This window comes from Entamoeba invadens (genome assembly GCF_000330505.1).
Source record: "Entamoeba invadens IP1 unplaced genomic scaffold scaff_1105074726227, whole genome shotgun sequence".
Classification (NCBI taxonomy): Eukaryota; Evosea; order Mastigamoebida; family Endamoebidae; genus Entamoeba; species Entamoeba invadens.
In genome coordinates, this window is record NW_004191916.1 from 90468 (window position 1) to 113799 (window position 23332).

Consider the following 23332-nt stretch of genomic DNA (forward strand, 5'->3'; position numbering starts at 1 on the left):
AAAGAATCGAATTCCTTATTGGACTGTAATTATTATTAGAATTATAATTCAAATGAAACAAAGAAACTGAAAATGGCAGTGTGGGATGTTAAATGTGAAGACGTGGATGATGCTGTACTACAAAAATATTCTCTTGCTCCTTGGCCCAGAAATAATAGTGACTCCGTTAGCAATCAAATACGCGACACAGTGGTATGGCAGTGTGTTAGTGTTATTAGCCGTTTTGATATCTTTTTTCACGGTCTATCTCTTCTACCGAATCAACCTCCAAGCGCAGTTTGACAGTATTTATGAAATAGCCTGGCGGTTTGGTGGCAATTCGTTGAGAACATTTACGAAGGTGATACAAATGGTATACAACATCGTACAAATTGCAGTATACATCACACTCATTTCCGCATTTTTGGAGTTTTTGCTGAATAATGCTCGAGGTGATCAAGTCCACGGCGTCTGGTGGACATCAAACGCAACACTCAAAGTTGGCATTCACTTCGTCGTCTTTGTGTTTTCCGTGTTGTCGTCATTCCCGTTGTTAACAAAGTTATTAGTGCACTCTCGACTCATGACGCTCTTCTGTTATATAGCGTTGCTGGTGTCTGCCGTGGGTCATTTAAGTTATTTCAATACCATGGAAGAACACGACGCGATCAAAACGGAGTTAGCGCGGAAGTACTTTAGTGTCGGTGATGGGGTTTCGATATTCCCCTTCTTCATTTGCATCTTTGCAACACACAACAATCTGTCGCTGATCTCTCCGTCGATCGATGCGTCGAATAAAGTCAAATTCTCTGCTTTAATTAGTGCACTGTTCACTATTGGGATATACGCAATTATATATGGCAATGTCGTCTATTCGACCTTATACGGACAGACACACGCAATCCCAATGTTGTTCTACCCACCCGAGTTCTATGACTCCAACAACGCCTTATTCGCTATCGACGCAATCGTCGCCAGTTTGTTCATCGCCGCTTTCATTCTCGCAATCCCATCCCAATTCACCTTTATTCATGATATGATCGATGAACAATATTTCTCCGAGTGGCAGCCCTCCGTGCTTCGCCACTCTATTATTTGCTTCATTTTCACTTCATTCTCTGGACTTTTAGCCTCTCTGTTTTGGATGGATGATATACTTATTGAGTTCAATGGCGTCTGTGGTGTTATTCTTATATACTTCTTGCCCGGTGTTATTTGTTTAGTGTATGGCGAGAAATCAAAGTGGCTCGTAGTCGGTAGTGTAATAGTCATACTACTTGGTGTCATGTTTTTCGCTATCGGGGTGGTTTATTTCTTCCTCAGTTTAGTTCTTGATGTCTCTGACACAATAGCCTCAGCTTTTAATTAATTTTATGTTGCGTTCTTATCGAAGAATTCCATATACATATGAATTAATAGGATGTATTAATATGATGATTATTAAATAGATAGATAGATATCTATTATTAAATAGATACGTATCCATTCAGACTAAACAATCAAAATACAACTGAGTTAAAAACACACCACCTTCACTTCTCGTCAACACCGTCGTCTTCCAACAATTGTTCAAGTCGCTTGTTCCTTCGTTCAATGACATTTTTGATTTCTTCGTAATTCACACCGTTATCAAGTTCTCCCCAGTTATCCGCTTCGTCTATCATCTTCACAAAATTTTTGCTGACATTCTCAAAGTCTCCTCTTTCAGTCTTGCTTTGCTTCCAACACTTCTCTATCGTGTTTTTCAATGTAAGTGGCATCTTCTCGTCAATGAAGAGTCGCTTCCCTTCTTTCACGTAATTCTTGATGTCAAACAAGCTCTTCAAATTGTTGTACGGCTCTTCTTGGTAAAAGACTTCCCAGGCCATAATACCAAAAGAGTACACGTCGCTCTCATTCGAGTATTCATCATCAAAACACTCGGGCGCCAAGTAGAGTGGTGTGCCAAGTCCTCTTTCTTTGTCCTTCGTGTTCTTCTTCATGAATCGTGAGGTCCCAAAGTCCGTAATTTTGACACAGCAAGCGCTCTCTGCAAACAGCGAGTTCACCAATAAATTGTCCGGCTTCAAGTCCAAATGCATGATCTTGTTGTCGTGGAGAAACTGCATCCCACGGGAGGCGTCAAACAGCATTTTCAATTTCAGTTTATATGGAAGCTTGATGTAGTCGGGTTTCGACTTGAGTAAGTACTCTCCAAGTGATCCCAAGACGAAAAATTGGATGACCATTGAGACCTGTGGAATGTATGTGACAGACCCAATGTAATTGGCCACAAACGGATTACGCAACTTTTTCATGATCAGGCATTCTTGAATCACACTCTTCTTCAAGTCCTCCATCTCGTTCGTGTCCAAGTCTTCCCATCTAAACCGTTTAATCGCTACGGGAAGACTTCGATAGCTCCCCACAAACACCTTACCCATCGCACCTTCTGCTATTGGATTTTCTCTCACATTTAACTCGTCCATATCCAGATGCGTCGAGCTTGCAGCCTCAGTGATGATGGTGATATTATTGTGATACCTGTGGATGACATTTTTGATCAATTTCTGATACTCGGATTGATCGGACGGACTCCAGCTCTCAAAGTTCTTGTCCTTCAGAAGCTCCGCTATTTGTAGTAACGTGGATTTGTTCTTAGAAAACCAGACAGTGTAATTGATCTTCATGTCTCGAATTCGAGAAGTGCAGTGCAACGTCATAAAGCAAACAGTTTCCTTCTCAAAATTCGGATACATGATCTCTACTTGTTTATCAAAGTGGAAGACGTATTTCGGGTTGTTCGGCGTGTGGAAGATGACCATCATGTATTTGTTCTTGGAGTAATTCCTCAATGTTATTTTTTCATATCGTGTATCAAACACTTCCGTGACGTGATTATCATTTCCAAAGCCCAATTCTGTGGGGCTGATAAGAAACTTGGACTCTTTCGACGGCTTCTGTGATATTGAGCCCAAAATATTATAATAGTATTCTGGCTGTTGGAGTTTCACAACATTCATATCAATTCTTTTGTTCACTTTAAGTACTAACACCAATATAATCACCACACAGGCAATGACAAAGAGGAAACACCCAAATGCAATAAGGATCCACCCATACACTGGAAAAGAGGTGGTGTCGCATTTCTGTGTCTTGTCGCTCCAGATGTATCCCTCATCACACTTGCATCGGAAATTGCAATTCGTCGAATTGTCGCACTCTTCCCCTCCATCTCTTTTGCCATTACCACACGTCTCCAAGATGCAATAGCCGTTCTTGGATTTGTACCCACTCGCACAATAACAATTGACTCCACACCCCTCACTTCCTCTCAGACACTGTTCTATATCAAGTTTATTCCCAGAGAGGCACGTGTCAGATACACACAAATGGTTGCGCACACTATATCCCGCGGTGCACAAACAGTCATAGTCACACCCAATTGTCCCTATCATACACTTGTTTGTCGAATCAATAGTAAATGCACCATTATAATAACACAACTTGCGACAGTCAGGTCCACCATACGATTCTTTGCACAAACATTTGAGCTCTTCTTTCGAGCAGTAGCCCTGTCCATTCGCTTCGTTGCAGTGGTTCGGGCAAATCGCATAAAACGAGACTGGAATATCCAAGTCTTGTTCTTGGCTCATCAGACAGAAAAACCGACTGGAGGTCTGCTCCGTCCCTGAGAGTCGCACAACAAGTCCATTTTCATTCCCCTCTTTAATTAACGCGCCAAACCGCTTTCCTTCCCAGAGACTGATACACCAGTAACTCCCATTGTTATCTGTGCCATATTCTTGAAGGTATCTCAGTCTGTTTTCCTCTAATGTGGAAATCACAAGGGAGTAATTCGAAGCGAACTCAACATTGAAGAAAATGCTTCTTAATTGGAAGGTCGGTGCACACACTGGAAATATGTTCTTACCCTCTTCTCTGTTATTAAAGACGACGCGAAGTGGTGTATTTGTACTAATTAGAGTGTCGAATTTTTGCTGGTCCAATTTGAACGTCTCCAAATCCTTTTCTACCATTACTGGATCAAGTGAGATGTCAAGGGTCGTGTCTTTAAATTCCTCAATAAAGACCCAGAAGTAATACTTTCTATTATCAGAGTCTCTCTCGATGGGGATCTGAAGGAAATTGCTCTCTGAATTGGGGGAAACGACTTGTTGAGCGTAGCAGTTAACATTTGAATCTTCTTTTGGAGTGTCAGAGCAATGGATATAAATCGTCTGTAGTGCGCCAGACGTGGTTAAAACGGTCATTCTAATTTTGTCATAAGTACCATTGTAGGCGTCTTTGTCTGCTTCAAACCAAAATCCTCTTCTGTAGTTTCGTTGTGTATCTCCACGGATAACACAGGGTCCTCGATCGTAAGGTGTCTCTGATGTGAATTCGACAGTGACATGTTTGTATGGTTCCAAGTGTATAATTCCACTGTCTGGGAGATAATCGACTTTAGTGATGTAGTTCTTTGGTTTCACACAAACGCCGTCTTCTTTAACATAGAGTGGGTTTGCATCTCCAATAGGTTCAAATACATCATAGAGAGTACAATGCAAACACGACGTATCATTGTCATAACCATCACTACACCCTGTGCATGTGTAATCAGTCAAACAGTCTGTAATACAACCAGAAGAACATTTGGATGTATTTGAACGTACCAGTGAACTTAAGAGAAGTATAATCAAAGTTACTGCTACGTTAAATAACGTGGAGCGGTTGTCTAACATGAATCTTTGAAAAAGGAAGATCATCAAATGAACTTCATATGGAAAAAAACGGACTTTTTGTTTTAATGTTTTCTGTGATGTTGATTTGAAAAGTTTTGGAATTTTTAATCCAAAAAAATGTCGAATTTGTTTTCAGAGAAGCCGAATGATTATACTATATTTTATAGTTGATTTTGTTGTTAAATATAGTTTTTGATAATGGGGAAAGAATAAAAAACAGTGAAAATGAATAGTTGTTTTTACTATTTGGTTATAATATTAAGTGAATAGAAATGGTTTCCCAAATATGAGATTGTGTTTCTGTGTTATTTTTTAGCTCCATTAAAATTAACTTTTATAAAAAACAGTAATAGTCTTTTCCTAACTGTGTCCAGAACAGTTGTGTAGATTTTAAGTATGGAACATGATGGTTCTATTATCAATAAAGACGAAAAACACCATATTAAATTTGTTGAATATTTGAAATTATTTGTATTGAAGTACTATTATAACATTTAATTGGTGAAGAGAAATCTAGGACTGAGTATATTCATTAGTCGGGTTAAGTTGATTATTATTGTTTATTAAAAACAAAATTTATTTTTTTAATTGAATTATTCATTTGACAAATTGAAAAAAGTTGAATCATCTAATTACTGTTGTCTTTCTTTTGTGTTTTCTTTATTCTTTTTATTAATAAGGTATCCACGTATTCGTTTGAAAATACGAGTTAATAAAACTATAAGGTAATTATAATCTTTAATAAAAATAGTAATACCATGTTTTCTTCAGAATTCAAATCGAACACACTTCATAATTAAACTTCTGATGTATTTACGTAAAGATGAGAAAGTAATGAATCAAAAACAAACCGTTGTCTCTTATATTTTACTGGTTGTCTCATGTCGGTAACAAGTTTTGTTAAGTTTTTGTTTCTATCGCAGACCTCAATGCTAATTGTTCTTTATTGACTCTATGTTTTGGTATTTTTTATTTAAAAATGACCATCCTTTGTTTTTTATTGAACAATGGATTTATTTGTGAAAGATGACGTTATAAGTTAACGAAAAACTGTTTTTTTTCAAAAACAGTAAAAAAGCCGCAACAGAAAGTCGGCAGTTTTCTATTTATTTTCCCCTTTTGAAAACAATAAAGGATCAAAAACATAGAAAACATCTTTAGTTCACAATTATGACCAACAAAACGACGAAATATTGAGGGTAAAAAAGGCAACACAAATGACGAATATTGTTTTAAAAATAGTATAATTTATTATGAATTTGTTCAATTGGGTTGGCAATTTTGAAGATCAATATTATAATAAATTAAAATATTACTATTATTTCATTTATTATAATTATGATTCTGTATCTTATTATTATTTATTAATCTAATAATAACATAATAATTCTATAAATTTTCAGATTGTTATACATTTTTGGGAATAATTTGTTTTTTCTTCTTATTTTTTTTTATTATTGTTAATTGGCAAACTTTTTTTTCTTAAAAGTGTTTTTAATTTAATTTAATAATTGAATTAATAAAATGGTTAAAATAAATGATAAGAAGAAACTATAAATTGTTTACTTTAAAAACCTATTTGATTCATTATTTTTTGTTTAATAAAGTAGTCACAAATAAATCAAATAAACAGGATGTTTGGGTTTGAAAAGAACCTGAAAAGATACTGTTAAAAAACAATGTTTTAAGTGTTGGTTTTTTTCCAAGTTATTTATAGTTTTTTTCTTTTCGTCGTTTTTTACTTTAAAAAACGAATCACAATAAAGGTTTTTTTTACAATTATTTTAAACAACTACACTTTTAAAACAATTTGTTAATACAAATTAATTAATTAATTCAAACTATATGGTTTTAAAATTTATTATAAATGAAACTATATGACGTTATTTAATTGTATCAAATGTAATAAATTAAAATCAATTTAATTATTTCTAAGTGCGTCAATTGGGATTTTATAGTCTTTTGCCTTGAACACATACGATCCCGCAACAAAAGAAGTGGCCCCCGCTGTTTTAGCAACTCCAATTGTTTTATCGGAAATCCCCCCGTCGACCTGGATGTCGAGGTTTATGTGGTTCTTTCTAATCTCCTCGACTTTTGGCATCATATCCGCCATGAAAGATTGTCCCCCAAATCCGGGCTCTACCGTCATTACGAGTACTCTATCGATTTTGTCAAGAATCTTTTCAACGGAACTGACAGGAGTTTTTGGTTTAAGAGAAACACCGGCTTTAACGTTGTGTGAATGTAAGATCTCGATGACTTCCTCCGCCTCGGAAATGTCTTTGACCGCTTCAATGTGGAAAGTCACAAGCGACGCACCGGCATTGACGTAATCCATCGCCCATCTTTTGGGGTCTTCTATCATCAAATGGCAATCTAAAAACGCGTGTGGGAGTGCTGCGTGGAGACACTTGACTATCGGCGCACCAAGTGTCAAATTGGGGACAAAGTGCCCGTCCATCACATCCACGTGTAACTCATCCGCTCCAGCAGATAAAACTGCTTTTGACTCCTCGCCAAGGCGGGAGAAATCACAAGACAAGAGTGATGGGCATATACGAATAGACATTCACAACTTATTTGCAGTTGGATATGAAACTTCTTCATATTCCACACATCTTCCATTTTTACTAGAGATTTATTATATTCAAATCATATTTATTACTATTTTCTTGTATCATCATTTATAATTATTTATAATATTCAATTTAACTATTTAATTTTTACTTAATTTTATTATAAAAACTGAGTTTTTTTATTATATTATACTAATAAAAAATATTATTATTATTTAAATCTATTGTTAGTTTTTTAATTGTTGACATTTTTTTATTAGTATTTATAATTATTTTTACTATATTTACTACATTAACAGATTAATAACAATAAACACTTTAATGTTATTTTAAGTGTCGGTTATAATTATTAGTTTTTAAATTCACCACAATTAATTTAAATTATATCCTTGTGGTAAATACTTCAATTGATTGCCATAACTATACAACAATTTCAAATAGAAACACTTTGAAGGATGTACTTTGGAATACCTTTGTAATAATATGAGGTACACATGAACCTGAAATTATATACAAAATGCTAATGTGCCAAAAAATGAAATGTTTAATTATTCCAAATTCTAAACATTATTTAATCAAAATAAACAAAAAATCTTTTTGGTCAATTCACTTCACTTTCTATTGTTTTTTTACAACTTGTATTTTGTTTTGTGTAATTTTTGTTTTCAACTGTCAATTAATTAATATTTAAATATACTATTTTATAATTATTTTTTGGAATAAAAAGTATTAAACATAGTTTTTCATTTTGAAATATAAATCGACAATATACTAAACTTTCGTTATTTCTTAAATATAACTTATCACTGACAATGTTAGACAAATTTGGTCTAATTGAAAAATTCTTAATTTTTTGAAGTTATTGACTATTTTAGTGAATGGTTTGTCAAACATTATAACAAACCATATTTAATAATATTTTTATTACTAATTACTTACTATTTCACTTTTATTACAATCTTACATGTTATAGTTTTTATTATTATTGTTATTATACTTAAAAACAAAACCATACAGTTTATAGTATTTAATAGTAAGTATGATATAAATATATCATTTTTTTATTTAAATATAAATAAAAAGTCATTTGTACAACCACTCTAAACAAAAAGACACAACACTTAAACAAATACAACAGAAGTGAGCAGCCATCAAAACCAGAAAAAAGTTCACCAAAAAGATCGGTTTAGTTTATCAATAATTTTTTTATTAACCCTTTTTTTAAGCCTATTTATATCGAAAATATCGGGTATTTAAAAGCTTTTTAAATTTAATAAAGCTTCACATTTAGATCTTTTGTTTATAGTATATTTATGATTTATTATACCAATTGTTATAGTTTTTCCATTTATACAAAACAGCCACAAAAATAGACGACCAAAGAGATACTCATGTGGTCAGTTTGTGAGAAAACAAATACCATACATGTAGTAGATTACTAGTACCGTATAGATTTCGCTTTGTAAAGAAATCTAAAGCCGAGGAAACACACTAAAATCAGAGCTCAAAACGAATGTCAAAGCTATAAAACATAGCAAAAAGAATTAAAGTGAATACTATTTTGATATTTTTTGAGGTTGGGCAGTCGAAACTCAAAAAAGTTATGCAAGTCGGCAGCAGCTCGTCATCATCATCGGACTTGACCAACCCGAACCAAAACAGTCCTGTTTTGTCCCAGCGACAAAATGTGGTCAGAGAGATCTTGAGTACTGAAGAGAGCTATGTCAAATCATTATCGATATGTGACAATTATAGAACGTCAATGTTAAAGAATGCTTCAAAGATTAACCCAAGAGAGGTGGAGACTATATTCTACTCCTTCAATGACGTTTTTGCGTGTAACAAGAAATTTGTGATGAACCTTTCGAATAGTTTTAAACAGAACAACCTCGACAATGAAGTCGGAAAGATCTTTCTCGGGTACGCCCAGTCGTTTTTGGCTTACACCAACTTTTACATCAACCATGACAAAGCCACTGAACACATTAAACGACTTAAATCGGACTCAAAGGTCTCTTCCTTGATGGAGGAAATACAAAACAGTGTCTCCGTGCAACAACAACTTGACTTGATCGACTACTTTATCATGCCGATCCAAAGACTCCCAAGGTACAAATTACTCCTGGAACAGTTGATTAAATTCACGCCACCAACACATTGCGACTTTGATAATATCACTAAAGCGTACACTTCGATAGGAAACGTCGTTACAGAAATCAACAAAAAGATGTTAAACGAGAGAAGTATAGTGGAGCTTGAAAGTCTCCGATGCTTGTTTTCGAAGAAGGAGAAATTCGAGTTGGTCAAGGAAAATCGACGATTTATCATGCAAAAGAAAATTACACAAGTCACCCATAACGGCGCAGAGAAGAGAGTTCTCTTCTTACTCTCAGACTGTTTGCTCTTGACAAAGAGAGAGGACAGACTCCTCAAAATACGATATGTAGTGGAACTCGACAAATTCAAATTCTTCGAAATTGACAAACCAAAGGCGGTGCAGATCTTCAGTAACGTCAAATCGTGTTTAATAGAATTCGAGTCAGAAGACGCCCTCACTCAATTCAAAAATTCGATAACAAATGTCCTTTTGAAAATTGATAAAAAGGAGTTTTTATGTTCGCCATTAGTAGTGCAATCTTCCGATATAACCAACTGCACAAGATGTGGAGTGGATTGCACGCGAAGGAGGAAGAAAATGTACTGCAAAAAATGCAAATTATTTGTGTGTCCGAGGTGTTGGAACCACGACGAGAAGTGTTGTGTTGCGTGTCAGAATACTATTTGTAGAGATACTAAAAAGCGCCGGTCGATGTCAAGTGCCAAAGGGATGAAGTTGGAACTTGACTCGTGTACACACACTAAAGGGACGTTGTCTGGAGAAAGCACCCCTCGACTGAGTGAGACAAAGACGTTTGGAACACGAGTTCAAAAGTGTCGAACAGAGAATGAAATAGAGAAGATCGGGAGGACACGAGAAATCAATCCAAATGTTAAATTGTATGGAAGTGAACAACTTGAGATGCACAAGGACTCTCCGCCTTTTGAAGATGTTCAATTGAAAAAACATTCTATTGGGAAGACTGTGTTATGTCGATTCAGTGAGCCCACGAAACCAAAAGAGTCGCCACAAACAAACACAATTTCAGATGCTGCGTGTTTCCCATGTGACCAAGAAACGCTGCTGTCTGATAACGACACACAAACACCAAGAGAAAAACAGAAGAAAACGGGATGTATGAGTGATAGAGAGGATTCGGGACATAAGATCCATAATCTCTTTAGAAGACACAACAGTTTGAAGCATAAAGACAAAATAGAAGTGCCAGACACAACAAAGGACGTCAACTTTATTACAGGAAAGCAGAAGGTGGACAGACTCTTCAATCCAAATGAAGTGTTGACTTCACCCATTCACAAATCATCGAAAACACTAAACAAGACACTCCGATCACACACAAGAACACCAGGAGGGGTGGAGCAAATTAAATTGTATATTGATGGCGTCTTGGTGAACAACGATACACTCGAAATGCCTAAAGCTGGGACCCATCAAGAGCCCGAGAAGTTTGAAGAGTTCAAAGAAGATGAAAAGAAGAGTACAAACAACTCCGAAAGTAATTCCGATAACTCCGATACAGGAACAAAGACAAATACTATGCTAAATATCGAGAAACCATCGGATGAAACATTTAAAGACAGTCTTGGGAGTCAAGTCTGTATGGACTCCAAGCCTATTGAACTTGAGTATACACAACCAAAGGAACACACATTTGAAATACAACCGGAACGGACACCAGAAGGCGTTGAAAGTGTATTTAAAGACTTAAAAGAAACTCAAGAAACAGAACACCGAACGGATGTGAAACAAATGAAAACGATCTTTGAAAGAAAATCCGAAGAGGTGTGCGAACCAAAACCTTCTCCGAGGCGGCTCAGTCAAAGGATCTTTGTTAACAAACCAAAACAGAATATTGAAATTGACTTGGACTCCTTGTCAAAGTCAAAGGTGTGTATAGACGAGATAGTCCCACATGAAGGTCGTGTGGAGTTTCTCAGACAATTCAATGAAAGGATCATCAAGAAAAATTCGATGGAGAACCAAGAAAAACCAAAACCAAAAATTACAACTGTTGATAAAAAGTAACTCATTATTTTGTTTTTGTTCTTGTTGAATTAAATTAAAGATTTAATTATAAAGATTAATTAAATCTTTTTACATTTAAAATACTTATTGTAGAGATATATAGAAAATTTTTAATGTTCTTCCCTTTTTTGGGTTGTATATTTTTATTAAAATAATAAACTTCTAAATTTTAGGAAAAGTATTTAATAAACTCGATATTAACACTTTTTTAAACCAAATGAATTGTGTTGGATGAGATTTGATAAACTAACTTCTTTTTTTCAAATATAGTTTTTATAACTAACTAATTCTCTCACTTATTTTTATTAGAAAGTATAAGAAAGAAATTGTAAAAAATAAATAATGTTTTTATAAGAATAGAACAACAAAATATTCAAATACACTTTAATTAAAATAAGAAAAACAAGAAATTTTAATGGAAATAAATACGTTAAATAAAATGATTTTATCATAAGAATTATATTTTATTAATGTATTATTAGTTATCAATGAAATATAGTATTTTTACTCATCATTTCTTTCCCAAACAAAAACATCAATTCATATTATTGGAATTATAACGGACGTTTTCAAAGGAGGAAGAAGTTGCACAAAATCTTCCACAACCCACAGAAAGCAAGTTGAAATGAACTCAAAAATTTAATGTCGAATCAGTCACTGTATTTGTACCCGTTTTGCCGTCCAACACCTTTGACACTTCCAAAGCATAATTATAACATTATTTTTGAAGAGCGTAGAAATGAGTTTAGAACGCAAGAAGACCTCCGCAGGAAGAAAATGGTGTTGATGCTAAACACCCCTGTCAAGGACGTGAGTCGGATGGAAAAGGTTAAAAGTGGGTTGTCCACTGCAATGGTGAATATATTGAAATCAGAGAGGTGTAGTGAGTGTAATAAAAGTATCAACAGTAACTTTGTGATGACTTGTGAGTGCTGTGACGCGATTCTATGTCAGGACTGTGTGCGCCAGAAGACACACAAAGAGCGAACATTTTCACTGTGTAAATATTGCGAGTTCATTTTTAGTACCGTGACCGACGAAATTGAGTTCAAACAACAAACTAAGGACGCCGAAGAGAATCCCGTGGTTATATTTCGAACACAAATTGTCAACACGTGTCTCTCTTTCATGGAGGAATACCTCACATTCCAGTTGTTCATGGACAAACTCCTTTCGATGGATGTTCCACGAGAAAAGGATGTCCAGAAATGTGAGGACAGTCTTAAAGTGGTCAAAGCCAAAACACAGAAAGTCCTCGACTTACAACATTTGGTCGACGTTTTTGATACTCCGAAGAAGCGGTCTGAGGCGACGGTGTCGTCGAATATAGTGCGGAGTATGAATTATTTCAAAAGAAATATACTGTTTGAGTCGATCAATAAGATCAAAACGTTTGAGAAAGTGTTGGGACAGATCGATTCGGTGCTTGACATCGACCCAGAAGTACTATTCATGTCAAGTACAATGATTCCTTTGAAGGGCGGGATGTTAAAAGTGACATTAAGTTCGTACAGAAATATTCGAATCGTGGTGAATGGGATTAACACTAATTTCCAAGTTGATGGACATACTGTACTCTTTAACATACCTCCACAATTTAGACCAGAAGAGTGTGTAGTCGACGTTAAAATATATCACAAAGAGAAGTTAGTTAATATTCCGGGGCCAATTTTATACTTCGATATCTCTCAAAAGGACGTTTTAGTGCAAAACAAGAAGACGGATGATGTTCTCCAAAAAGTCAAATTAATAGATGCCAAAAAGGAGAAGGACATCATCAAAGTGATATCGACAATAGGCAATAAACACAAAATACAAATAGTCGAGTGTGTGGAGGAAAGTGAGAGCGAAGAGTCTTCTGACAGTGATGAAGATGAAGTCTCTGTTTTTGAACGGAAAGATCAAAAAGGGGAGCAAAGAGAAACTTCACACCTCCAAGACCCTCCCAAAGAGCTTATTGAAAACAATGAAAAAATTCCTCAAACAATTTTAAATGACATGAAAATGGAAAACACACCAAAAATGACTTTACGAGAGAAAGTTAAGAGTGTCCTTGAAAGTGACAAAAATGATGAGAAACAAGAGAAACCACAAGATAAAGATATTTGTACTATGACTCCCCTCCAGTCGAAAAAATTGGATGTACCACAAAATACGGAAACAGTCTCTACACTATCACTGGCACAATCAACACCCACTAATATAACTACTACTAAAGACCAAAACAAACCACTGGTAGACGAGAAGAAGAGTAATATGACTATGTTCCGTAAAAGCAGAGTATTCAAGTTGGCTGGTTCAAATGGCTTTGATTATTGCGACTCAACAACAACACCAACAGAGGAGAAAAGACGCAACACCACCTTCTCCTTATTCGACAAAATTCACAAGGAAAATTCCGATGACAAACTGCCGAAGCAGAAAGTGGCGAAGAAGAAAATCGAGAATTTGGGAGAACTCAAATTCTCGGTACAAACCCCAAGCACGGTGAAGATCAAAACAACTGAAGGATTTGGTGAGGCTCTCCTTAGGATAGACTCCACCGTCGAAATAGAAACAATCACTCCACTCCAGTATTCTGCAAATGAAAGTGGGCTCTTCACCATCACTGGCAATGGATTTGGCGAGCAGCCTGTTGTATACATAGGTGACAAACAAATCGTGTGTTATGAAGAAATAACTCCAACAAAAATAGTCGGGTACTTGCCTTATTTCAAACTGAAGAAGAGTCTCGACGTCGTCGTCGAAAACGCTGATGGCGTGAAAAACTGTAAAAAGGCGGCAATAACGGTCTGCTGACATTCCTTACATTAAAGACGTTTAAAGTGCTCAAAGCTTAACACTTCTGTTCAAAGTCTGATGAGGTGGCATTCTATTTTTATAATCAATTCTATACTATATTTTATTATTAAAACTACTATTACTAATCAGACCCGCTTACAATGTCATCCAGAAGAACAAATAGTAAAATAATAGTAATATAACTATAAAGAATGGTAAATACCGAACCCTGAAATAAATTCACGACATCACTTACTTCTTAGCGACCTTTCTGCCTGCGACCTTCTTTCCCTTAGCACCCTTCTTTGGGACTGGAGCAGTTCTCTTGAACTTGTGCTGAGTAGTTTCCTTCTTCTCACCTTCGACTTCAGCCTTCTCTTCCTTTTTAGCGACTGGCTTGTTCTGGTTGAGTTGTTTTGGTTCTTTAGTGGATTTGTTGAACTTTCCGAGTTTGGCCAATTTGAGCTTTCTAATTCTCTCGTTGACGGCCTTGATCAAAGGCTTCTTAATTCCTTGGTCGAGTGGTAAGTTGACCAATGTCTCAGTTCCTTTACCGATGATGAAGACGTTAGCAAGTCTAGTGGTGAAGATGGTACCATTGGCGTCCTTAATGTGGACAATTTCAAAGCTTCCTGGGTGGACTTCTCTCTTGACGACGACACCGATTCTTCCCATAGAGTTTCCTCCAATCAACATGGCTGTGTTTCCGACGTCGAACTTGACGAAATCGACGATCTTGTTGTTGACCAAATCAAGCTTGATGGTATCATTGGCTTGAATTTCTGGGTGTGGGTATCTGATGGTTCTTCCGTCGTGTGTGATGATGTATGGGATACCAAAAGTGCCGAGAGTTCTCTTCTCGACTTTGCACAACTTGATGGTGGATTGTTCTTTAGACAATGGGACAAGGCAGAATCTTCTCTTGGTGTTGTAGAGAAGTCTGAAGTACTCTTTGGTTCTTGGGATAGACAAGACGTCCATGAATCCAACAGGGAATCTTGAGTCAGTTCTCACCTTCCCGTCAATTTTCACGTTTCTGTTCTTCAAGATCATTTGGACTTCTCTTGCGTTCAAAGCATAGTGCAATCTGTTTCTCATGATCAAGATCAATGGAAGGCACTCCTTCATCCCGTGGGGTCCTCCAGATGGTTTTGGTGCAAATGTGCCTCCCAACTTGGACAACATCCAGTGGTGTGGTGCATTAAGTCTTTTCAAGTGATGACGATCTCCACGAGCCATAGAGTGATTTCGCAAGTAGCAAACTTTTCAGTTCAACCCTAAATATCCTCTCTCCCAACTTTACTTACCTTCTTTAGTTTGTATACTATCACTTATAGTTTATTTTTTTGTTTGAGCAAATTGACTATTTGGTCGATGGTAATGAATTTCCTTATTGCGTCTTTATTGAATTTTGTAAACCACTTTTATGGTTTCAATATAATTTAACAATAGTTTATTTACAGTTGACAATAATTGGTATTGATTACAATATTCATAAATATGAAATGGAAATAACCCTAATACTTACCAAAAGTATTAATATGCCGTTCAAAATCCTTTGCTAAATAAAGATATTAAAAAAATAGTTAAATTATTATAATTTTTAATTGACTAGTTCTCATGAGCAATCCACGAGTTCAATGGACGTTTTAAAGGAAGTCAAACCCTGAAAAAAAAAGACCAAAAAAGAAAAGCAGAATGGAGACAGAAGAAGCGAAGCACTCCACGTACGAGTTAGATGTTGGTAATTTAATGGTGAGTAACACTGCGGATGTCGACGCTGAGGAGTATTCAAAGGACAAATGGGCGTGTTTTAGTTCGATGTCACAGAAGGCAGCCAATGCCTTGATTCAGAACATTCGTTCTCGTGAAGACATCCACGACGGCAGTGATCCTTTTATGGCAAAAGTAGTTTCTCTAGATACTCCCGAGATGTTATTCCCACGCGAGAAGAAAGTCCCAGTCCCCAAGCCTCCCACAAAATGGGAGTTATTTGCCAAGCGCAAAGGTATAGTCAAGCCCAAAAGAAGTCAGAAAGTGTGGAATCAAGAGACTCATTCCTATGTCCCACGATTTGGAAAAGGTTCTACAAAGCAAATGAAAAAGGAAAATGAAGGCTGGATCGTCGAAGATAAAGCTGGTTTATCAGACAATCCTTTCGAAGGTGTCAATGAGAAGAAATTGAAGCAAGTGACCAAGCCCCGTAAAGGTCAAAAGCTTTCCAAAATGTTATCCAAAGTACAAATGACCCCCGGCTCCATCGGTCGGGATGGCTATATGAAAAGGAAAGATGCCGATCTTTTACTCAAAATCGCTCAAAGGTCTTCCGCCTCCTTAGGAAACTTCTCCAAGAACTTAAAGGGTGAGAAGATTCGCCCACGCAAGAGAAAGCTTAAAGAGTCCGACTTCACTGAAGGAAGTGACAAGTTAAGAAATGCCAGAGTCCTCGAGAGAATGACGAAGAAGCACAAAAAGTAATTTGCTATTGATTGTTCTTATTATTATTAATATTAGTATTATTAATATTAGTATTATTAGTATCTAGTAGTTCCTTTTTAGTTATTTTAATTAAACTATACATTTAGTTTATTAAGAGTATATATACTATAGAAAGAAAACTAAGAAACAAGTAGCATTAAAACATGAAGACTTGTTGTTGAGGAGGGGGTTGATGCATGCCGACTTGGTCTTGCATAGTCATCATCCCTTGTTGTTGCTGTTGCTCTTGTTGTTTTGTTTTGTTCAATTTGTTTTTCTTTGCCACTTCGATATATTTGTTCTTCTCTTCCGGTCCAAGTTTCTTCCACATCTCAGACAAGACAGACAGGACTTCTTTTCCTCCATACTTTGCAGACAATTCATCTCGATGTTCTTTACAGAAGAGTAAATAAGGATGACAGTCTTCTTTGATTTTGGCCTCTTTCTTCCTCTTCTTACCGATACTCTCTTCATCACCTAATACAGTGTTTTCCATGATGGCAGCTTTGTAAAAGAGTCGCGTCACTTCGGCAGTCTCTTTCTTCCATCGCTTCTCCGCTTTCTTTTCAGCGCGTTCTAAATCGTAGCTCCGCTCTTTCACTAACTTACGGGTCTTCCACCGGACATATATCTCTTGTGCGATTTCCTTTAAGTTCTCTTCATGACGATCGACGCGATGGTCGTCTTTCCGCTCGCCGCGTTTCTTCCGCTCTTTCTTTTGTTGCATGACGGGGGCTTTGGTCTCTACAAAGACTCCTTGTGGCTGCGGTTGACCGTAGATCTGTGGCATCCCCACCATATCATTCACTTGAAGTCGGCTCATCATGCGGTTGGTTGGGTCCATTTTGGTTACGAATGCTTTTTCCCAGTTAATTAGGGCTTTCATCCCCTTCTCTTTTCTCTTTTCTCTTTTTCAAAAGGGTTGGAACAAAACGGGCGATGGTTTGGGAACAAGTTGTCTTTTTTCGCTTCAAAAGTGTGAACTTCTATTTGATTTCTAATTCGTTTATTATTAAATTACTATATTTTTATTATATTAGAATCAGTTCCTATCAACCCTTGATTATTTTACTAGTAAGAGTTAGAAATTTACCTATTGAAACAAGTGCAGTATAGATTTTATACTTTTAATTACTAGTTTGTGTAGTTTGTCAAAATTAATCACACCCGCTCAAAACTGTGATTTTTAAGTTGAGCTCTGTCATTTAATAAAATAATGAAATATTGGGAATATCCCGTTTTGCTCGAGATTGTTAAGGCAAAATAGCATCGATTTATCCATTAAAAATACCCGTTCTATTTTTCTCTTTTTGTGGGTTATGTTAGTTCTTCTTTTACTATAAATTATTAATTTGTAAATTATACTTTTATTAATCTTAATTCCTCTCATTTATTATAATTTTCACATTTCAAATTAAGAGTTCTTCAAATCAATCTTCTATTTTTATTTTTTACCAAAAATTAAAAGTGTTATGTATTTTGTTTTTATTTAAACTATACTTTATAATTAATTTATATAATTCCCAAAAAACCGCATTAGGGTTTTTGATGATAAAATTATATAAAATGTCTTTACAACTTCGGGCGTTTTCCATGTGTTTCCTAAAAATCATCAAAAGATATTTTATATATATAATAATAAAAATATAATACTATGTACTATACTCAACGATTTGGAGTCTACAAGATACTAAACTACTCATATACTATACTAAACTAGAAAGGAACCAACAAAGAGACTTTCTTAATTAACCTTTGGCAATGGACCCTTTGGGGTGACTAATCTGTAATAAGAACCGTCTGGGATGATTTTACCTTCTTCTCTGAGTTTTTGGAACTCTTCTTGTCTGTAAGGAGTGAACCCCCATTTGTTTGAGACAAGTAATTTTTGTCTGCCTGGGAATTTGTAGCAAGCGAGTCTGAATGCCTTGATCATTGGCTCCAAGCATGCCTTCTTGCATCTTCCTGAGACTAAGATCTGATTGACTTTGACACGAGCGCATGTGCCATAAGACTTACCCCAAGCACCTCTCATACCGGTCTGCAGACGATCGGCACCAGCACACGAAAGCATCTTATTGATACGGAGAACGTGATATGGATGAATTCTAACTCTGACGTGATAAGTATCTTTTCCAGCGTATTTCATGAGAGTTTTGTTGATCGAGACACGAGCAGCTTCCATGGCTTCAGATGAAATGTTTTCGTGTTCCAATCCAACAATGTGGACACATGACGGAAACTCGTCGACACTCGCTTGTCTGTTTCCAATATCAAAAAGTCTGATACGTGGGTCGGGGACACCACGGCAGTATTTGGACTTTGGGTATGGATGCCCACGAGTCATTCTGTAACATCTTCCTGGTCTTCTTCCCATTGTGTGCTATTCGCAGTTCTAACCCTCTTTTTGTGAATCTATCTAGTCAATCCTTTTATTAATTCTTTTACTTATTTGTTTAGCTTTTGTCTTTCTTTCTTAATTACTAGAAAATACTATATTTATTCTATAATTATAGTATATACTATTATACTATACAATACAATATATTGTATTGTATAGTAATAAAGTATTATATAGTAAGTCTTTAATTAAAATTACTGATCAGTACGCATTAGTTAATTAACTATTTGAAAACAATAAAAAAATACACAATAACATTTTAACAACGAAAAAATGTTTTTCAAGACTTCTGGTACCCTCGAACGACTAAATCTAGACGTCGTCGCATAACTACTAACTCGTCGCGAACACTTTTGATCTTTTCTTCCATTTCTATTTTGATTAAGTCAAGTTTCTTTCCAGAGGAATCTTTTCGCAGTTTCTCATTCTCGACGGTGAGTATTTTAATGCGACTCTGCAGACCACAAACACGCTTCTCGACGTCTTTTCTTGAGACGTCGATTTCTATTTGTGTGACTGCGCCATCACCTATCCCACTTTGTATCGCCTTGAGTTTATCACCTTCGACTCGCTCTTTCTTTTCCTCGAGTAAGGTCTTCTCAAGCTCGACAACACGATTTTTGAGTGTGGAAATCACTTCGTCTTCCTCAAGAAGAGGTGGCGCGTCTTTTTGTTTGTCTGCCTTTTGTTTCTTGAAACTCTCAATTTCCGTTTTTTGTGTTTGGACGGTTTGTTGGAGTGACGCGACGAGTGTGATGTCCTTCTCGTGTTGCTTTCGAATCTCGTCGACTTCACTCTTTTGTGAGTCGATAGTTTTCTGAAGGAAGTCCCTCTCGCGTTTAGTCTTCTCCAACTCCAATTTCAGTAATTCGTTCTCTTCGCGCAACTTCTCTTTCTCTTCGTCGATATAATCTTCTTCATATGTTTCATTAATAGTCTGCATCCCACTCACAGTGTCTTGATGTTGTTCTATTGGGCACCACTTTAAGACATTAATTGGTTCTTTCTTCCCTTTGTTGAGTTCTTTAAGTTCATTTAACGGCTCTTCTTTTTGTTTGTCTATTTTTAAGGTATTGGCTTTCATTATAGTTTGTTTCTTCTCTTCATAAGCCTCTTTAGTATGATCAACCTCACTCTTCTCTTTCCTCTTTCGTTGTGTAAAAAATCCTTTCCGTGGCGATTTCTCTTCTTTTCTCTCTAGAACAGTGCCTTGGGGCATCACTATGACCGGTACATCTTTCTTCCTCGGCTTTGTTGTTGAGTTGATATGTGCGATGCCTTCGGTATACTCTTTTCTATACGGTTTAGTGAACTTTTGAATCTTCACAAAGCCTCTTGGGACAAAGCCTTCTACGCCAAGTCTTCTCCCAATGACCCAATTTTCATCTATTATTTTCACTACTATCCAAGCTTGTCCTTGTGTGACAGTAATTTCATTCTGATTTCTCGCTTCAAATGTTTTTTCAACTATCAAATAGTCTTGGCCATCTCTTATAGTCATTAAATTAGAAGTGGGAACTAGACCAGTCTTCTCATGTTTATAACATAACGACATCCCATTTGTTTTGTTCGACAAGACGACTACAAATTGACTCTGTTTGACTGATAAAAGTCCAGAGGCTCCACCTACAAAGTCGTTTAAAGTAATTGCGGTGTCTTGTTTGATCTTTTTATCAGACTCACTTAACAATGAAAGATAACTAGACGGAAAGATGTATCTCTCTTCATTTACATACACTACTGCCCAACTCCCAACTACTCTCTCAATATAAAAGACATCGCCAGTGTGCGCAGATAACTCAAAATCATTTTTGGCTTCATAATCAAACAAAACAATTCCTTCACTTTTGACCTCTTTGTGTATTCCTCCAATGACTTGACAATACTCTCCAGGAAAGTATCCAAATGAATTCTCTTTACGTCCATACCACCACATTCCCTCAAACGAAAGGACTTCGACTTTATCACCTGGGACTAATGAAAGTTCTTTTTCACTTCGTGGCTCATATGTGTACTTAATTGAGACAGTACATGGGATGTGTTGTGGTTTAATAACTTCTTTAGTTAGTGTAAAGTCTGTTGGATAATCTGCTGAAGTTATTGTCGTGAAATTTTGGGGTACATACCCACAGTCGTACCCACGTAGACAATATAACCATCCAATTTTAACGCCTTTTTCTATAACAGTAAGCACTTCGCCAGCTTTTGCTTTCATACAAGTACTATCTGCACTTGTAAAATCATAGTTCATAACTACCTTTTCTATAATGGGGATGTCAACAGTGGAGATGTGAAACAACCCACTTTGGTCATTCACTTCTCCTTTCCAAACGCCGCATGGGGTGCGTTCAATAACTTTGATTGATTCTCCCTCAAGGTATGAGAGTTTAATTGGTGAGGATGAGGTGATGCTATACTTTGCTTTAACTACAAGTTGGGACATTTATTAATATTTTGAAATCTAGTTCTTTGTTTGAATCATTCTTCAAGTTTTTAAAGTCTAAAAAGAAGAAATATTGGAGAGGCAAAAAAAATTGAGTTCTTCCTCTATGGCGTTTTTGGTGAGAAAAACAATCAAAATATTGAGATAACTTAATGAGAAAATGTTGACTCGTGGTGAAAAGAATTGGAGTTTCTAGTATTTATTATAAAATTAAATTAATAAATTAATAAATTTAGTAAAATAACAACAACACAACATAATATAAATAATTATATTTATATTATAATATCTAGTTAACAGAAAGTAATTTCCTTCATGTGAAAACAACAACTGTAAATAATACAGGTACAAGCTTAATCAACACCGCATATCTAATTATACACAGACGTGATGTGTTTAGTCATCGTCATCGTTCAAATCCAAACTAACAAGTGAGGACTCAGTCTCTTCCTTGTGTAGTGGTGCTTCTTCGTTGTGTTGTAGTGGTTTAGTGAAGAAGTCGTTGTAGTCAACGTCGTAATGTTTTTTTGCGTCGATTTTTTGTTTTTGAGAGTGTGTAGAGAACCTGACGATAGTTTGGCAGACTGGTTTTTGTGTGTTAAAGTCGGTGAATGAGACGATGCAATTTCGTTCACTTGATTTGTTATTTTTGAGAGTGATATAACACCCGTCGAGTGTTCCAGACAAGCCACTAGTGATTGGTTCTGATGGAAATTCGACAGTAAACTCGCCGCCTTCGTGTGCGCTCAGAAGAAAATTTCTTTTGTCTCTGTTGTTGACGGTGACTTTGAGTGGCTGTCTTTTGTTCAGAACTTCTTCTCCTTCAAATTCAATTTGAACTTCACAAAAAGTCTTGTTGTTGCCTGCATCTTCTTGTCGCACTGCAACCATTTGTTGTTGATTGTATTGTGGCAAGATTTGTTCTTGTTGCTCAGTTTCCTTTTCCTTGTCAACAACAACAGTTTTGATGTATCGGTTCATGACTTCGCCATCTTCCAATGATGTCAAGTTGACCACCACATTGAGTTGTTCCGTTTCTTTCACTTTGTTTGCATTATCACCTTTCACTAAAAAGCTGACATTCGTTGTTTCTGTCGACGTTGACACAACTCCAACTACATGCACATCAAGAGGCCCGCACACCACCTCAACCGCATAATCATTCTCGGTGTAATTGACAATCATCACCTCTACTACAACGTTTTTGTTGCGAACTACTTCAAGTTGATGAGGAAGAACAAAAACAAGATCTTCAGGGTGATTTAATTTGTCTTCGTATAAAGCGTCGATATACTTTGCATAGTAGTTGTCACGCTTCATTTGGCTTGTCTAACTTTTCAGTTCAAAGACCTTCATAATAACAAATGCTATTATTTTAATTTATTTTACTATTTAAAATAATTATTTATTCATCTTTTTATATTATAATGAATAATAAAATTAATTAATAATAATTTATAAATATTAACATAAGTCATTTTATTATTAGTAATTATATGATATATCATATAAAACATTTTGCAAAGTTTTATATCTATTGTCTTTAAACAATGATGTTTTTAAATCATTTAAAATTTTATTATTTATTATTATTATTATAAATATTTAATATAATTATAATAAAATTATAATAATAATCATTGATTTTAAATAATAAAAACAATTTATTTTAACTAATTTTATTTAATCTTCACACTTTGAAGTTTTTGATTTCTTTTAATCGGCAAATTTTGACAATGAACCACCAAAATGAAAAATTCCACTGTTTTTTAACTTAAAAAATCAAAGAATTGATACCATACA

The 23332-nt window shown here is 35.7% G+C and overlaps 11 protein-coding genes across 11 annotated transcripts; 4 read left to right on the forward strand and 7 right to left on the reverse strand.

Moving 5' to 3' along the window:
• Nucleotides 1–106: 106 nt before the first annotated feature.
• EIN_092080 (hypothetical protein) lies at nucleotides 107–1348 on the forward strand (the record flags this gene model as incomplete). The annotated part of the gene is made up of 1 exon (XM_004185941.1): nucleotides 107–1348. The coding sequence occupies one exon, from the start codon at nucleotides 107–109 to the stop codon at nucleotides 1346–1348; it is 1242 nt and encodes a 413-aa protein (XP_004185989.1).
• A 163-nt stretch (nucleotides 1349–1511) lies between these two features.
• Nucleotides 1512–4703, reverse strand: EIN_092090 (serine-threonine protein kinase, putative; the record flags this gene model as incomplete). Its single annotated transcript, XM_004185942.1, has 1 exon — nucleotides 1512–4703. One exon carries the CDS (start codon nucleotides 4701–4703, stop codon nucleotides 1512–1514), a length of 3192 nt encoding a protein of 1063 aa, XP_004185990.1.
• Nucleotides 4704–6624: 1921 nt separating this feature from the next.
• Nucleotides 6625–7275, reverse strand: EIN_092100 (ribulose-phosphate 3-epimerase, putative; the record flags this gene model as incomplete). Its single annotated transcript, XM_004185943.1, has 1 exon — nucleotides 6625–7275. One exon carries the CDS (start codon nucleotides 7273–7275, stop codon nucleotides 6625–6627), a length of 651 nt encoding a protein of 216 aa, XP_004185991.1.
• A 1610-nt stretch (nucleotides 7276–8885) lies between these two features.
• On the forward strand, nucleotides 8886–11426 carry EIN_092110 (Rho/RAC guanine nucleotide exchange factor, putative; the record flags this gene model as incomplete). The annotated part of the gene is made up of 1 exon (XM_004185944.1): nucleotides 8886–11426. The coding sequence occupies one exon, from the start codon at nucleotides 8886–8888 to the stop codon at nucleotides 11424–11426; it is 2541 nt and encodes an 846-aa protein (XP_004185992.1).
• A 642-nt stretch (nucleotides 11427–12068) lies between these two features.
• On the forward strand, nucleotides 12069–14225 carry EIN_092120 (hypothetical protein; the record flags this gene model as incomplete). Its single annotated transcript, XM_004185945.1, has 1 exon — nucleotides 12069–14225. One exon carries the CDS (start codon nucleotides 12069–12071, stop codon nucleotides 14223–14225), a length of 2157 nt encoding a protein of 718 aa, XP_004185993.1.
• Nucleotides 14226–14459: 234 nt separating this feature from the next.
• On the reverse strand, nucleotides 14460–15446 carry EIN_092130 (40S ribosomal protein S4, putative; the record flags this gene model as incomplete). Its single annotated transcript, XM_004185946.1, has 1 exon — nucleotides 14460–15446. One exon carries the CDS (start codon nucleotides 15444–15446, stop codon nucleotides 14460–14462), a length of 987 nt encoding a protein of 328 aa, XP_004185994.1.
• Nucleotides 15447–15905: 459 nt separating this feature from the next.
• Nucleotides 15906–16685, forward strand: EIN_092140 (hypothetical protein; the record flags this gene model as incomplete). Its single annotated transcript, XM_004185947.1, has 1 exon — nucleotides 15906–16685. The coding sequence occupies one exon, from the start codon at nucleotides 15906–15908 to the stop codon at nucleotides 16683–16685; it is 780 nt and encodes a 259-aa protein (XP_004185995.1).
• A 157-nt stretch (nucleotides 16686–16842) lies between these two features.
• Nucleotides 16843–17529, reverse strand: EIN_092150 (hypothetical protein; the record flags this gene model as incomplete). The annotated part of the gene is made up of 1 exon (XM_004185948.1): nucleotides 16843–17529. The coding sequence occupies one exon, from the start codon at nucleotides 17527–17529 to the stop codon at nucleotides 16843–16845; it is 687 nt and encodes a 228-aa protein (XP_004185996.1).
• A 900-nt stretch (nucleotides 17530–18429) lies between these two features.
• On the reverse strand, nucleotides 18430–19062 carry EIN_092160 (60S ribosomal protein L10-1, putative; the record flags this gene model as incomplete). The annotated part of the gene is made up of 1 exon (XM_004185949.1): nucleotides 18430–19062. One exon carries the CDS (start codon nucleotides 19060–19062, stop codon nucleotides 18430–18432), a length of 633 nt encoding a protein of 210 aa, XP_004185997.1.
• A 304-nt stretch (nucleotides 19063–19366) lies between these two features.
• Nucleotides 19367–21529, reverse strand: EIN_092170 (hypothetical protein; the record flags this gene model as incomplete). The annotated part of the gene is made up of 1 exon (XM_004185950.1): nucleotides 19367–21529. The coding sequence occupies one exon, from the start codon at nucleotides 21527–21529 to the stop codon at nucleotides 19367–19369; it is 2163 nt and encodes a 720-aa protein (XP_004185998.1).
• A 396-nt stretch (nucleotides 21530–21925) lies between these two features.
• EIN_092180 (hypothetical protein) lies at nucleotides 21926–22849 on the reverse strand (the record flags this gene model as incomplete). The annotated part of the gene is made up of 1 exon (XM_004185951.1): nucleotides 21926–22849. The coding sequence occupies one exon, from the start codon at nucleotides 22847–22849 to the stop codon at nucleotides 21926–21928; it is 924 nt and encodes a 307-aa protein (XP_004185999.1).
• Between the last annotated feature and the right edge of the window lie 483 nt (nucleotides 22850–23332).